Below are 14,405 nucleotides of genomic sequence, written 5' to 3' on the forward strand. Positions count from 1 at the left end.
GCCCTGCACCATGCAGTTTGGCCATTCACAGCGAGTAGTAAACAACAACAGCTGCTCGCATTCTCCAATTTTATTTTCTGTATTCGCGTTCAGCTTTGGTCCAAAATATTGCAAAAACACACCCACGATGCAACAGATCAGTTAGGTAGTTGTGTTGCACTTAGGGCTGCAAGCAGGACTTGAGAAAGGACACCAGCAAAATGTCGCAGACAGCATCCACAACGCAAAGTGCAACCGCTGCACCGGTGGGCGGCAGCAGACGCAATGAAGTGGGCGGCGTGGGCGTCATCGGGACCACCATGTCGGCTAGATATGGAGAAACGGAATGGGAGGCTCGCGAGGTGCGTATCGGAGTGTGAAGCTTTATACCATATTCAGTAATTAAACTCCCATTTTCTATTCAGTCCCAGCGGCAGAGGGAACTGCACGAAGCTCGAGCACGGGCAGCGCAGATGGAAAAAACCATGAAGTGGTGGTAAGTGGAGCAGCTCGTCGTGGTCAAAACTATCTGCTAATCCAAACATCAACCATTCTCAGGTCCGACTGCACTGCGAACTGGCGGGAGAAGTGGAGTAAGGTAATTAGGTTGCCATGGCTTTAAAGTTGGGTCAATATGGCCGGTATCGAATAACAAAACTTTTCACTTTTCGCAGGTCCGCAACGAGCGGAATAAGGCCAGAGAGGAGTCCAAGCAGCTGAGCCTCAAACTGGACGGCGCCATGAAGGAGGCCCACTCGCTGAAGCGGGAGAAAAACGATCTCGAGTTGCAGATCACGCAGCTGAAGAAGGAGATGGAGAAAGTGCACACGCTGATGATGAAGCACGCCGGTCAGTTTCACCGAGCCGACACCAGCGAGGATGCGGAGGCCAACGGGCGGGATGCAAACTGCTCGCCGGATATCTCCTCGGATGGCTTGAAGAATATCAATAGCGAGGACGGCTTGGTTACCAAGCTGCCCAATGATGTTAAGGATCTAGACATTGAGGAGTTCGCTATGAAGGGGGCTATGCCCAAACATCTGACCGAGTTGGATGAAGCGGCGGCTGCCGAGGAGAAGCGCCTGATTCAGCAATTGTCCAAGGATGACTTTGACGAGGACTACTTGCTGCAAAAGATATCCATGCTGCAATTGCGCCTTGACGAGGCTCAGAAAACTCTTCAAGCGGAAAGGGAGTGAGTAATTTCCATTCCAATAATAATACCATAATTAATACTATTATTTTCGTAGTGAAAAGCTGGAGCTGCACAAGAGCATTGAAAAACTTACGCTGGAGATCCAGGATGTGCGCGGACGTCAAGAGGAGATGCGCTCTGCCAAGCAGGAGGCAGTGCGTGAACTATTAACTCTTCAAGAACAACATCGTGCTGAGATGCGTATAGTGAACAACTCGCTGCAGGAGGAGATTGCTGCCCGTGAGAATCTTGAGCGCCGGTAAGCAGAAATGCGTTATATACTCTGACTAGAGTGCAACTATGGATTTATTGCAGCCTCACGGAGCTTCGCACTGAACTGGAGCACCTTCAGGCGGAGAACGCCTCCGAATGGGGCAAGCGCGAGCGACTGGAGTCCGAAAAATTGGCCATGGAGCGCGACAACAAGAAACTGCGCGCAGAACTGCGGGATTACCAGGAACGTTCGGACCGTAAGTGCCGACCCATGCAAGCTAATGACGTGGAGCTGCGAGCATTGCAGCAGGAACTCTCGGAGCGCAATAAGGAGATCAGCGAGGTGAAGATGTCGCACGCCAAGCTAAAAAAGTTGCTGGCCGAAACAAACACGGAGCTGGGACACGCCGTGCGGCGAGCCGAGCAGTACGAGGCGGAGGTGAGTAAATCCTCACCCAAAAATATTACCGGATGATATATGGATCAGATAACGCCTATCAGCTTATCAGCCTAGGAAAACTTAGAGATGTAGCAGCCTTCCTTGCCGAATTTAGTTTGATTCACATTTATTCACATTGACACTTCGACATAAAACAAATTGGTAAATGCAGTACTTTGTGATTATCGAAACAAGTACATTAGTTAGCAAATGCCGCCAGTCCGGTGATAGCTCGTCCCAGGATCAACGCGTGTATATCGTGCGTGCCCTCGTAGGTGTTAACTGACTCCAGGTTGATTACATGCCGGATCACATGATATTCGTCGCTGATTCCGTTCGCACCCAGCATGTCCCTCATTTGGCGCGCTATATCCAGCGATTTTCCAGTATTGTTTCGCTTTAGAAGGGAAATCATGTCGGGCGTATGCAGCTTCTGATCCTTGAGGCGACCCACATGCAGGCAAGCCTGCAGGCCCAAGGCAATCTCCGTGATGGCATCTGCCAGCTTCTTTTGGATCAACTGGTTGGCAGCCAAAGGACGACCGAATTGCTTGCGATCCAGGGTATACTGGCGAGCAATCTCCACACAGGTTTCGGCTGCGCCCAGGGCTCCCCACGCGATTCCATAGCGAGCGTTGTTCAGACAGCTGAAGGGTCCACTAAAGCCGGCCACATTGGGTAGCAACTGCTCCTCCGGCACACGGACCTCGTCCATCAGGATCATACCCGTGGGCGAAGCACGCAGAGAGAACTTGCCCTCGATCTTTGGCGTTTCCAAACCCTTGCCGGATATCTTGCGGTCCACCAGGAAGCCGCGTACCTTGCCATTCTCGCATTTGGCCCATACGACTATGACGTCTGCGATGGGCGCACTAGTAATCCAGGTCTTAGATCCGTTCAGGATGTATGTCTTGCTTTTGCTGTCGTACTTGGCACGGGTCTCCATGCCAGCGGGGTCACTACCGTGGTTGGGCTCAGTTAGGCCAAAGGCACCTGGATAAATAAGAGAAGAAATTGAGAATCGTTAAAAAAGAGCACATCTTAACTATACCTCGGCGGTGGCTTTATATAATTCACTCAATATTTCTTCAAAATAGAAATCAATATATTCATTTGGTACTCACCAATCAGTTTGCCCTCTGCCATGCTGGGTAAATAGCGTTGCTTCTGCTCCTCGGATCCAAAGTCGTAGATGGCGCCCATGGCCAGCGAGCTCTGGACACTCACGGCGGATCGATAAGCGGAGTCCACGCGCTCCACCTCGCGAGTCAGCAAGCCGTAGGCAACGCTAGAGACTCCGGCGCAACCGTATCCCTTTATGGTGCAGCCCAGGACGCCCAGACTGCCAATCTCCTCCATAATCTTCTTGTCGAACGTCTCCAGGCGATTGGCCATCTTGACGCGCGGCTGCAGCTCGGCCTGGCAGTATCCACGGAACGCATCCCGAATGGCCACCTCCTCCTCGGTCAGTTGGCTCTCCAAATTCAGCGGATCCTGCCAGTTGAACTTGGGAGCTGCGGCTTTGGAGCTCGTGCTGGCCAAGCGGCGGGCACACGGACGCAGTTTGCTGATTACACTTTGCGCAATCATAATTCCAATTCGGTTCTGTCTTTTCTGTTGGAAGTGGTCAGGCGGTTCTCCACGGAACAGCTGCTCGATTCGACGTTCGGCGAGAGACTGAAGAAAGCTCAAATCTACAGCGAGAGCTTTTGGCAGCCCGCTCTTCGTGCGTTCTCTTCGCTCTTCCGCGCCACTTTGTTTACCTCGATTTAAAATTGTTGTTATGCCCGATCTTAATCTGCGGGTTCTAAATTTTTCGCACTATCGCGTTTATATTTCACTTGACGATAGAAACCAAGAGTGAAGCGAGTGTGGAAGGAAATATTTTTCCATTTTAAGCGTTATCACCACTTGGCGGGGGTCGTCTGCTTATCAGTTGTGTTTGAAGACTGGAAGGCACGCCCCCTTGCTCTTTGTGCTTTGAGTTTTGGGTTCAGGTGCAACTTATGGGTACTGAACAAATATGTAATGTACCAATCTTTATTTTTACTACTTTTCCCTGCAGGTGAAGCGTCTGCGCCAGCGTGTGGAGGAGCTGAAGCGGGAGCTAGCGGGAGCTGAGGACGAACTGGATTCGGCCGTAAACCAAGTGCGCCGCCTGCAGCGCTCCAACGATGAGCTGGTGGGTCAGACGGAGGGCCTACAGGTGCAGATTCAGCACCTCCAGAATAGGTAAGATCAGTTCGAAAGAAACATTTAGGTTTGCATACGGCTAAGTCTTTGGACTAACTCTAATACCGACTAACTTTTCAACTGGTGCTGGCTTGACTAATAACCTAACTCCTAACCCACGCTTAACCCAACGAAAAAGACGTGCTCCGAGTCCCCAGCTGCGGGGCATGGGCGGGGTGCAGTTGAGGAATAAGATTGCCGTGGAGCTGCCCAACGACTGTCTGCCGAACATCAATGATCTTCGCCAGATCTTCGATGACTCGCAGGCTGGCCTGAGGAGCTCGCACAATGGGAGCGACGCCGCTATGCATCATGCTGCTTCCGTAAAGAGATCTAGTCACACGGAACGAACGCTCCTGCAGCAACAGCAGAGTAGTGCTGCGGCATCTGCAGCGGCGGCGGCAGCGGCAGCAGTTGCTTTTTTTGATGCCAAGCCCACGCATCTGGAGGAGAACATATTTGAGTCGAAGTCACGGAATCTAGAGTTCGAGCGGGCCAAGCAGAAATTCGATAATCCTCACGGACAGCACCATCATCATCACCAGAGGCAGCGATCTGGAAACGGACGTTATGGCAGCGCAGGCAGCAGTGCCAGTCGAGCGAATCTGGCGCTGCCCCTGAAGGGAACCACAAATGGAGGCAGCAGCTCCGTTTCCAGTAAGGATGAGCTGAACCGGCAGCTGTACGAGAAGGAGCAGTCTGCAGGCGCTGGATATGCGAGAAACAGCATTAATTTAGATGGTCTCAAGGTGTCCGACGATGAGGTGAGATTGGAGGAGCATAACAATTGTTATCAGACATTCTTTTGAGTAAACTAATGCTAGCTAATGTTATTGTGATCATTATTGGTTTGATTTCTTTTATCACTAATCTTTACTGCATGTTTTGTTCTACTAATCAATTCGTGATAAATATAATAACTATTTGTGATTTAAATTTCAGACTCCGTAGCTATGGTTCGACAAGCTTGCTGCTGGATGACGAGACGGAGGGTAACAGCGACTAGGATAAGCAGACGAAAGACATTTGAGAGACATTAATGGTATTAACCTTAAGTATTAATTCGCAAGTACTTTAAAGTTGGTAGGACAACAGTCCCAAATATAATCCGCATTCCTAGTTTATATTTGGGGCTTTTACCAACCGGTGCCCCAGTTTTTTATAAGCAACAAATACTTATTTATAAACTAAGATATTCTTAATTTCGCGACTAATTCCAATCATCAGATCACCAGTTAGCCACGTTCATATCTTCAATATTCCAAGTAATTTAAGCATAACGTTTGAAACTCATTTTGCTGGCCATATCCTTATGAGCTTAACTCGCAGCTAAGACGGTTGTTAGGAGGATTTCTCCTTCACATCCTTGCATCCTCATCGGAAACCCTTGCCTTTACTAAAAATTAACAGACTTAATAACAGATATACCGACATATATACGTATGGAAGCATAATACAGGTTCGATGTTTGCGGAATAGCATTTAGTGCCAGAAATCTAAAGAAATTGTATGAGATTTAGGAAAGCATTGGTAGAAATGCTGCTAATTATTAATCGACATTATTGGAAATTATACAAATAATTCTCACTACATTTTTGCAGTTGCCTAGTCCGAAATTCTTTTAGTTTTTCAAAAGTCTATCGATATTCAGCAGCATAGTTGATCTTTTACAAAATATATATACATTTAAAAAAATCAGAACTCAAAATATTTACGTATTATAACATAGCAATATTAGTATTTTAGTTATTGATAAATAACAATTTATTATTAACTATTAAAATTATAAATGAAATACAAATGATATGCCAATAAAGGTAGCATGTTACAAGATAATCTTCTTGCGAATCCTGTCCTGCTTTTTCGTCGTCTTCATGGAAGCACAGTAGCTTCTGTCAGATCTACACTTCAATCATTCAGACATTGTTCAAAATTGGAAGATTGGGGAAATTGGAAAAACTTAAAATTTCAGTCATGGTTGCACTTTCACGTACTTCAAAATTAACCGTCGTTTGCGTGGGCGTCTATACGACCTACGTACTCTTCATATTCTTCCTTTTGCCCATGCTGATGCCGGATCCGGTGACCCTGCAACGCTCACTGGTCTCCTACAGCACCAGCCACCTGGGCGATATCAGAAACCTCACCCTGGATGCCGGCGGTCAGCCAATCCGCTCAATGCTGGTCACGTTCCGGGGATCGGGTGCTCTGACCCTGCTGGACAACCTGGCTCATCAGCCGGGCTGCTATCAGCACTACGCTCCACTGATCGCCTACGAGAGCCGTTCCATTGCCGCGAAGGAGCACGATCGCGCCTTGGATGAACTGGCGGCGCTGTACAACTGTGACTACAACAAGTCTGCGGAAATGATCCAATGGGGAATGCGATCGCCGGTCTTCCGGCGCTTCTATGGCGCTCAGGCCAAGATCTGTCGCTCTTACAGCCAGGAGACCTGCTGGGATGCCGAGACGATGGCCGCCGTCTGCAAGCTGTATCCATTCATCAACATGGCGGTGTACAACATGCGGCTGAATCTTCTGGCTCCCCTTCTGGAACGCAAAGAGTGAGTGGTGACAGCTATTGAATTAATCGTTTACTTAAAATTCCACATATCTAGCCTTAATCTGAACATCCTTTTACTTGTCCGCGATCCTCGGGGCACCATATATTCCCGAATGAATAACAAGTGGTGTTCGGATGAGAGGGATTGCGAGGCACAGGCCCTTTGCGGCGACATGGTCAGTGATTATCAGATGGTGGAGACCCTCACCAAAGCCTATCCGCAGCGTTTCAGGTAAGGCTTTGTGTAACTCTTATATCTCTTTATTTATATGCTTATTTCACAGCATTATACGTTACGAGGACTTGTTCCTACAGCCCGAGGAGAGTATCAAACTAGTTTTCGACTTCTACGGATTGCCCTTGAAACGAAACAGGTCCAGGATTCAGAAAATGCATCCGCGCAGTGGCTACTTTTTACAGTCCTCTCGCTGGAAGGAGCTTTCCAGCCAGTCCGCCTTCGAGTGGATAAGCGAAATGATGGTGAACGATATTGGGGCTGTACAGGACGTGTGCGGCCAGGCTATGGACTTGTGGGGGTATCGCTCCATTCAGGACTTCAATCACTTTTCACCGGAATCTTTCCAGCCAATTATGGACAAAGCCTAGGTGTTTCTGGGCAAGTGTGAGGGCCAGAGGTTTGGTATGAATTTTTAATTTAAGGTATATTTCGAGGGGTCAATATAGACCGCGAATAAATATGTAAATTAGATCTATGCTCATCAGAACTTCGGCTTTTCAAAAAAACCTTTTTGAATCTGAATTAAAACTCTTCGAATTGGTTGGAGTCTGTGCTACATGGCCAGCCAGGTTTCACACCGCCAGTAGTGACTGGTAAACTGTGATTTCATGGAATATTTAGGGTATAGTTAGTTATCCGCTCGCCGCAACATCTTTCCACCTGCCCGCAACGGTCACTTTGTTGTTGTCAATCGTTTCGTTCGCATCGCGTCGCGGAAAATCGAGATATAAATACGGAAAACAAAGATATAACTCCGACGCGGCGACTTCCGCAGCAAGGAACTGCAATGCGCTCGAGTTGAGGGCGCGCCGATAAATATGTGCGTGTGGGAGCGAGTGCGAGTATAGCACACAAGTGATCACCACCAGCAATTAGCAAGTGACCGACCAATGAGCACGGGCATTGGCAGCAGCAGCAGCAGCACGGAGGAGCAGCCGCACCTGGACCTGAGCGCGGACTTGGAGGCGTGCTCCCTGCTTGGCCCGCAGGACCCGTCGAACGTCGATACCGGCAGGACACGCGCTAAGCAGCGCCTCAGCTTGAACGGGAAGCGGCGCCGCAGCCGGATGTCGCGCAGGGCCAATCTGATCGGCATCTGCGGCGTGAGCAGCCTGTGCATCCTGCTGCTGATCGCCACCACCCAGCACCGTCCGCTGACCACGCCGTTCAACCAGGCGGCTGGGCGGGATCAGGGCGCGTCCGTAGATGGCGGTCCATCCAATTCGCTGGCGCGCAGCGCCTTCTACGATCGCTTCCAGCAGCAATTGCAGCAGCAGCAGCAGCCGTCGCAGACGGCCGTCTACAATCTGACAGCTACTATAGTGGATGTCCTGTCGGCTCAACGGTCGCGCATCCTGGCCGAAATGGAGAACTTCGAGTATCCGCGCGGCGGCGCCGAGCGTCTGACGGACATGACACCGGAGACGAACGGCACCCCGGTGCGCAGTGTTGTGGTCACCTCATGGCGCTCCGGCTCCACCTTCCTGGGCGACATTCTCAACTCAATACCGGGCAACTTCTATCACTATGAGCCGCTGCTCGACTTCGGCATCAAGCAGATCCGCGATTCCGACGACCAGGAGCTGGCCGTGCAGAACCTGAAGAACCTGCTCAACTGTGACTACGCCGACATGATCGACTACCTGAACTTCGGCAAGACGCACACCTATCTGTTCGAGCACAACACCCGACTGTGGGACGTCTGCCGGGAGTTCCCGCGCTTCTGCTGGCGTCCAGCCTTCCTCACGCGCTTCTGCCGCCTCTTCCCCATCCAGAGCATGAAGACCGTCCGCCTGCGACTCGCCCAGGCCGAAAAGCTGCTCGAGGACCAAAGGTGAGTGGGCCCAGACATCCGGGTAGAAAGTGAAAGCCAACTGGCATGCGATATGCAACGCATCTCAGGCGGATTGTTTATTCGGGGACCCTGGAGTGTGATGTCTTAGGAGAAAGCTCTTCACTGCATTGACTCGTGCCGAATTTGAAGACTTTAAGCATGCCTCATGATTGCCTTCTTACCCGGAAGCGTGAATACTAATTAACCATCTAATATTTGAGGGAATCAACTTTTGCCTTGGTCTTTAGTCCTTCCTATTACAATCACGGGTTGCTTCTGCGTGTCACATCAGTTTCAACAAACGTAGTGACTTCATTATTATAGATATATCAGTTTGCAACATGCATGCAGCAAGTCTTTATAGTTATTGCTTTGTTATATTCCTTATCCAGAATCAGTCAGTATTTCATTCAATAGCTTCAGCAGTTTCTTTGCATCCCATTTTTATCTTTCGAGGCAGGCCAAGGCCCCCATTTGTGATAAGTTTCGAGAGGCAAATGCTATAGTATTTTCTTAGTTTTGCCAGTTAAACTTCCTCGGCCAGTCAACTTATGCATCTTATCTAATTGTATAATGTATATCAAAGTGTTGTTTATTTTAAACTGAAAGTCTTCGTCTTTAGTCTTAGTTTATAATGAACTGTACAAACAGCAATCAATCTCGGATATAAAAAGGTTCACTTGGCATTTTGGCAATTAGCTTCAGTTAATGCTCGCTTACTTTTCAACAATAGACTTTTAATTATCTGTATTTTTTTTTATTATAAGTTTTCGAGTGCTAGCACGTTATCTTTCTGGTTTGTTACCCTAATTACTATTTGGGCTTTCCGAAGTTTTCGAACACGATAGTGATATGATACTGGGATAGGCTATAAAGGTTTGTTCAGAACTATATAGCGATTAAAAACTAGTTTTACTATACTTTGTTCGTGAGCTTACGAATTCGAAAGAGTAGTTAAAATAATTTTACAGAAGCCCAATACTATTTGTCAGTTCTCAACACTCATTTATAAAGTGTGGATTATTATTTCAATTGTATTTCTTGGAAACTTTAACTGATAACGCTGTGATTAGAATCTGAGATACCGGATTTGTAATCGTTGTATTGTTATTGTATCACCTGAAATGGGAAGTTAAACATTACAGGGTGTTTACTTTCGACTGAGTGAAAACAGAGAGCAAATCCTTGAGCAATACAATCGATTTGAAATCTTGTTGGGGCATTCCCCCAAATGCCGCAAACAAAAGTTTCATTTACATAATTTCCCATTTAAAATGTAAGCCAGCCAACAACAGCAGAAATCGATAAAATTAGTGTACAGCAATCTCTAGCTAAACAAACCAGCGACAAGTAAACAGAAAACGAAAATGTATTTGATTGACGTGGGGTTTAGGTTCCTTGGCCGCCAGACCCCAGTCCCCCAAACCCAATCCTGCTCCACTGGCTTTTGTGGTTTCGATTACATGCTCCGATCATTCCCTTTTGTCAGGACATTCTGGATATGTATTAGATTCAGCTTTTGTGTGGGCTGAGTTGTGTCAATGTTATGCAAAGGATATCCAAAAAAAAACATTTTCAATCAATGAGAACGTATCTGACATTTGTGCACAGATTTCTGTTCAATAAATGCACGAATTGGTAGAGATAAAATGTCTGAGTGGAAAATGTCATTTATAGTCCACTTCTGCTGCCACATAAATGTCAGAAGAAATGTTTGATGTCTTTTAATGGTTATTTACTGGCATCTCCGCCTCCTCTGAGAAGCGGAAAACAATTAACACACTAAATCATGAGCTGACTTCGTATACTTTAGCCCGGAAGTTGGACCACTAAATTTACAAACTCTGAAGGTTTAATTTCTCTTTTGCACAGCTAACTTTGTTTTGGTAGTTCGACTACTCCTCCTAATCTATTTTCAACCATTTTGATGCTGACTACATGCTTTTATCTAAACTTGTTTGTTTTTCGATAATTTCAAGCTCTATTTCAAATAGAAAAGTACCTCATAAAATTTGCTTTGTATAAGCACTTTGCACTTAAGTTGCGCCTCTCACTCAATTCTTTGTACGCTCCTTCGCGGATTGCAGTAAAAATTCTTTCACACTCTATTAACTTGGCCCGCTGGCCGTTGGCCGGTGGGAAATGCATCAAAATTCCGGAAATGCTGACCAGCACTTGGATTTATGTTTGCCTGCGGGCCAACATCATCCCAGGCAGCCACACACTTAGCCACAATTTGGGTCAGTGCGAGCATTGTGGGGCGAAAAGCCGTGTTTGGTGAGTCACTAAGCGACCGCTAACTTGGCTTCTAATTGTCGATTGGCCAAGTCTTTGCCGGCTGGGTGTCCCTAGAATTTTGTTTTGGGGGGCAAACTGGGCGAAGCTTTCCCACAATTATGAGCATCCCCACCCAATGAGCATTTCATTTATAAATCACACATTATTTTTATGTGATTTTTCATGGTCTCCTTCCCGCCACTCAGTTGCGATAACGAAGAAAATGTGGCTAATGAAATGAACTACCAAATGGGGCAATTGTATATTTATACGTCAATGAGTCACGAGCTTTATTGCAAAATTTATTAGTACTACTACTTCCATTGAGCACTGAACGGATAGAAGCAATCGCGGAATAAAAATTGTATTTTATTCAATAAGTGTAACTTAAATATAATTTAAATGATAGTTGTGCAGCTTAAGTTCAGGCTTTATTAAATTTCTTCACACTGCTGGCAAAGCCTTTTCGCTTAGCTTTTCATTTAGTTATCCCCGGCGCGCTACGGTTTTGTGGCCGCTAACTTTGAGAGGCTTTTGCCAGCAAGTAGATTAAAATTGTGAGCATTAAATGCGCCCACCACAGGCCGCACAGTCGGAAGATGGCGAAAATAGTTGCATTCAACGTCTGGCAAAAGAACCGAAAGAACCGCAGAAGCCACAAAGAGTTTGGGCCCAGTCAGTTTTAGTTGGCTTATAATGAGCAAAGTGGCCATTAACTCAAAAACTTTTCCGCGCTGCGTTTTAAAGCGGGCCAAAACAGCCAGCAAACAAAGAGAACGAGACGGAAGAAGAAGCCGCTAGACGTCAAGACCCCGCGGTTTTGGGCTGCTGTAAGACCCGGTTCTCGGAAGCCCATTGCGCCATAGACCTCATTCTGGGCCGTTTATCTCGTTTTGAACCTTTGGACTTGACAGTTTTGTCAAAAAAGTCACAGAGAGAGAGAGAGGGAGACGGCTATAGGCGGTGCGAAAGAGAGCGATCGTGAGTTCAGTGAACGTTCAAGTAGAATAGTTTTCATGCGGGTGTATGGTTTTCTTTATAGCGGTAGATTTGTGCACTAGGTACAACAAAAGATGTACTATTCACACTTAGCATAAAGATAGTAGTTGTTTTGAGTAGCTAACTGAAATTGGACCATGTAGAGCAAGTGTAGCTCATGCTCAAACGAGTATCTTAACCTGAACTTTCTTTTCGAAAACAGCTGACATGTTATCAAATCGCATTTGACCGAAATATAACTAGTCTGTCAGTGTGGATAGAGCCTTCAGTCTAGCAGACTATATATTTTTCCATTTTTTGTGTGTGCCCCAAACTTTGTATCTTATTGCATTTGCAAAAAGCGAAACGGGTTTCGTTGCTGGCTAAGCCAAACCTTTTTCTTATTTTTTATTTATTTATTTTTATTTTTTTGCCGACTGCTATTGCTGTTTTGGTACGTGTAGAGATCGGCTTGGCGTAAATGGGTGAAAAGCAATCCGGGGGCAATCCGTTGATGGGGGGAGGGGGACCCGACCAGAAACTTGACTATGACAAACTCTCTTGGCCGGCAGTGAAAGTGATTGATTTTTTTACCCACTTCTCCCGCCACATGCACTGGAAGTTTCGCTTTTTTTTCGGTGTTTGGGCGTAGAAATAATTTCTAAAATCTTGTACTGCTGCTTGATTGATCATATTTTGCTCGTTTGTGTAGCTTATTTATTTTTCCTCTTTAGTGGAACTTGATGAGGCGTTGGATGATGATAATAATGGCAAATAATGATAAGTATAGAAATTTTCGACAAAAAGCTAGTTGGCGCAAGTTGCATGAACAGCATGCGAAAAATGATGGAAATAAAAGTTAAATGATTGACTATGAAAGAGTGATTAAAATCGTGGTGTTCGAGTTTCCCAAATGGTTGCGCTAGCCTTTCAAGATGATCAAATAGATAAACCGGTAGCAGAAAAATCATATTTATTCCACTGCATCTAAAAACCATAGAAAATGGGTGCAATCGCTCCGGGCGGGCTGTCTAATAACTCGTGGTTCTTTTTTCCCCCGTTCTTGACAGAGCTGGAAAAGCGTGTGAAAATTACAATGATTTAGTGGCTGAAAGCAGCTCATCGATCAATGGAATCGATCGGTTGGATGCGGCTAACGATGCAGCATCACAGAATCCGCAGCATCTGCTGCCCCGAAACGCACAGAAAATTGATGAACCATGCTGGCGGAGGATGTTCAGTGTTTCCCCTTTTGGCCTCGTCCAACTGGCCCAAACCACGACCAAAACTAATGTCATAAAGTTGCAGTGGAGGTTGGGGCCAGAGCGCGGAAAGTGCGGAGAGCAGAAAGAGGGCCAAATCGCATTAGGCGATGCGAGCCTTGTCTATGGCTACTTAAAGATTTACAACTCGACGTTGCGGCCATAAATTCCGCTTGGTAATTGTTTAGGCCAGCTGAACAGAACAGCAGAACAGAAAAACTGAAAAACCGAAAAGCTCTGCTTAAGGCTGGGTATTGCTGATTGGAGTTCCTCTTACAGCTGACAGAGTGAATAAAGAACACAGACGTTCCAGCTTCTTGGCCACTTTTTTCACTTTGCAGTTTGGCTAATATGTCCGTCTGACTGTCAGCGTTTAAAAATAAACAAATAAGCATAGATGGTGTTTGGTAATGCCCACAATGTTGGCACATTACCTAATGAGCTTGCTTTTGGTCAAATAAAAAACACTAGATTTTGCCGACGATTACTGGCTGCGAAAGGTGTTAAAAGTGTATGCACCTTTGTACATGAGATTTATACAAAAGTTAAGCATAAGTGAATAAATAGATAGTTAGACATTAATAAATGAATGGTCTAAACAAAATCAACTAAAAGTTAAAACAATAAGGCATATGTAAGTAACTAATTAATTACTTGTTGATGATATTTAATCATAAGCTCAAGATCTTTACTTTTATTTTCTTTTTAAATGCATACAGATACTTAATTTTTTCCTGATTTTATATGTATCCGTTGATCTCATGATTAAGAACTTATTTATAAGAACCAGAAACTCGTATTTATAGTCACTTATTCATAGTAGTTACTCAACCGTATTAATTAATTTTATGGTATTTTATACACGGATTATTTATAGTGAGGTGGTTGAGAATCGCCAGTTGCAACTGCAACTTAAAACCACTTTTAAATCAGTAGTTAAGCTCCAACCAACTGTCCTGATTTGCTTACATTTTCTTTATTTTTTTTGTGTTCGGTTTTTTGGCCAAAGTTTTTGTGCCGTTGGACGTTTTCGTAGGTAACTTTGATTTAAGCGCGTAAGTCCGTGTGCAGCTCGCTCTTGTTTAAGTAGAAAAAGTATTTTATTTTACTTTTAATGACCGGGAAAAGTTACAGTTTTTGCTCTTGCTCTCACCTTAGTCAATTTTAATTGCAGCCATAGAATGAATGGAGTGTG

General features: G+C 45.7%; 4 protein-coding genes across 5 annotated transcripts in view; 3 read left to right on the forward strand and 1 right to left on the reverse strand.

Moving 5' to 3' along the window:
• Nucleotides 1–34: 34 nt before the first annotated feature.
• On the forward strand, nucleotides 35–5,894 carry LOC6613637 (coiled-coil domain-containing protein 102A). 2 transcript variants are annotated; one of them, XM_002038071.2, is made up of 9 exons: nucleotides 35–341; nucleotides 405–475; nucleotides 538–577; nucleotides 654–1,174; nucleotides 1,230–1,433; nucleotides 1,490–1,826; nucleotides 3,892–4,058; nucleotides 4,198–4,822; nucleotides 5,001–5,894. In XM_002038071.2, exons 1-9 carry the CDS (start codon nucleotides 201–203, stop codon nucleotides 5,007–5,009), a joined length of 2,115 nt encoding a protein of 704 aa, XP_002038107.1. In that variant the 5' UTR covers nucleotides 35–200; the 3' UTR covers nucleotides 5,010–5,894. The 2 variants fall into 2 exon arrangements, with proteins under 2 accessions (XP_002038107.1, XP_032575388.1); XM_032719497.1 differs by lacking the exon at nucleotides 4,198–4,822 and having other exon boundaries at nucleotides 60–341.
• LOC6613638 (glutaryl-CoA dehydrogenase, mitochondrial) lies at nucleotides 1,937–3,505 on the reverse strand. The gene is made up of 2 exons (XM_002038072.2): nucleotides 2,951–3,505; nucleotides 1,937–2,819 (listed from the first exon to the last, which is right to left on the reverse strand). The coding sequence occupies exons 1-2, from the start codon at nucleotides 3,414–3,416 to the stop codon at nucleotides 2,026–2,028; spliced, it is 1,260 nt and encodes a 419-aa protein (XP_002038108.1). The 5' UTR covers nucleotides 3,417–3,505; the 3' UTR covers nucleotides 1,937–2,025.
• A 51-nt stretch (nucleotides 5,895–5,945) lies between the features above and the next one.
• On the forward strand, nucleotides 5,946–7,346 carry LOC6613639 (carbohydrate sulfotransferase 4). Its single transcript, XM_002038073.2, has 3 exons — nucleotides 5,946–6,622; nucleotides 6,677–6,853; nucleotides 6,906–7,346. The coding sequence occupies exons 1-3, from the start codon at nucleotides 6,033–6,035 to the stop codon at nucleotides 7,225–7,227; spliced, it is 1,089 nt and encodes a 362-aa protein (XP_002038109.1). The 5' UTR covers nucleotides 5,946–6,032; the 3' UTR covers nucleotides 7,228–7,346.
• A 187-nt stretch (nucleotides 7,347–7,533) lies between these two features.
• Nucleotides 7,534–14,405, forward strand: part of LOC6611398 (carbohydrate sulfotransferase 4) — a 32,562-nt gene continuing 25,690 nt past the window's right edge. Inside the window, exon 1 of the mRNA XM_032713990.1 lies at nucleotides 7,534–8,693. Coding sequence (XP_032569881.1) covers nucleotides 7,750–8,693 — 944 coding nt within the window. The 5' untranslated portion in view covers nucleotides 7,534–7,749. The remainder of the gene's footprint in view (nucleotides 8,694–14,405) is intronic.

This window comes from Drosophila sechellia, chromosome 2L, assembly GCF_004382195.2.
Source record: "Drosophila sechellia strain sech25 chromosome 2L, ASM438219v1, whole genome shotgun sequence".
NCBI lineage: Eukaryota > Metazoa > Arthropoda > Insecta > Diptera > Drosophilidae > Drosophila > Drosophila sechellia.

What these genes read in the sequence shown, in the direction of transcription:
- LOC6613638 (XM_002038072.2), bottom strand. Translation starts at nt 3,416, where the DNA reads ATGATTGCGCAAAGTGTAATCAGCAAACTGCGTCCGTGTGCCCGCCGC. An exon ending in GGCAGAGGGCAAACTGATTG is followed by an intron (nt 2,820 to 2,950) that starts GTGAGTACCAAA and finishes TTATTTATCCAG; the next exon opens with GTGCCTTTGGCCTAACTGAG.
- LOC6613637 (XM_002038071.2), top strand. Translation starts at nt 201, where the DNA reads ATGTCGCAGACAGCATCCACAACGCAAAGTGCAACCGCTGCACCGGTG. An exon ending in GGCGGGAGAAGTGGAGTAAG is followed by an intron (nt 578 to 653) that starts GTAATTAGGTTG and finishes CACTTTTCGCAG; the next exon opens with GTCCGCAACGAGCGGAATAA. An exon ending in ATTCAGCACCTCCAGAATAG is followed by an intron (nt 4,059 to 4,197) that starts GTAAGATCAGTT and finishes CCAACGAAAAAG; the next exon opens with ACGTGCTCCGAGTCCCCAGC.
- LOC6613639 (XM_002038073.2), top strand. Translation starts at nt 6,033, where the DNA reads ATGGTTGCACTTTCACGTACTTCAAAATTAACCGTCGTTTGCGTGGGC. An exon ending in CCCCTTCTGGAACGCAAAGA is followed by an intron (nt 6,623 to 6,676) that starts GTGAGTGGTGAC and finishes CCACATATCTAG; the next exon opens with CCTTAATCTGAACATCCTTT. An exon ending in GCCTATCCGCAGCGTTTCAG is followed by an intron (nt 6,854 to 6,905) that starts GTAAGGCTTTGT and finishes CTTATTTCACAG; the next exon opens with CATTATACGTTACGAGGACT.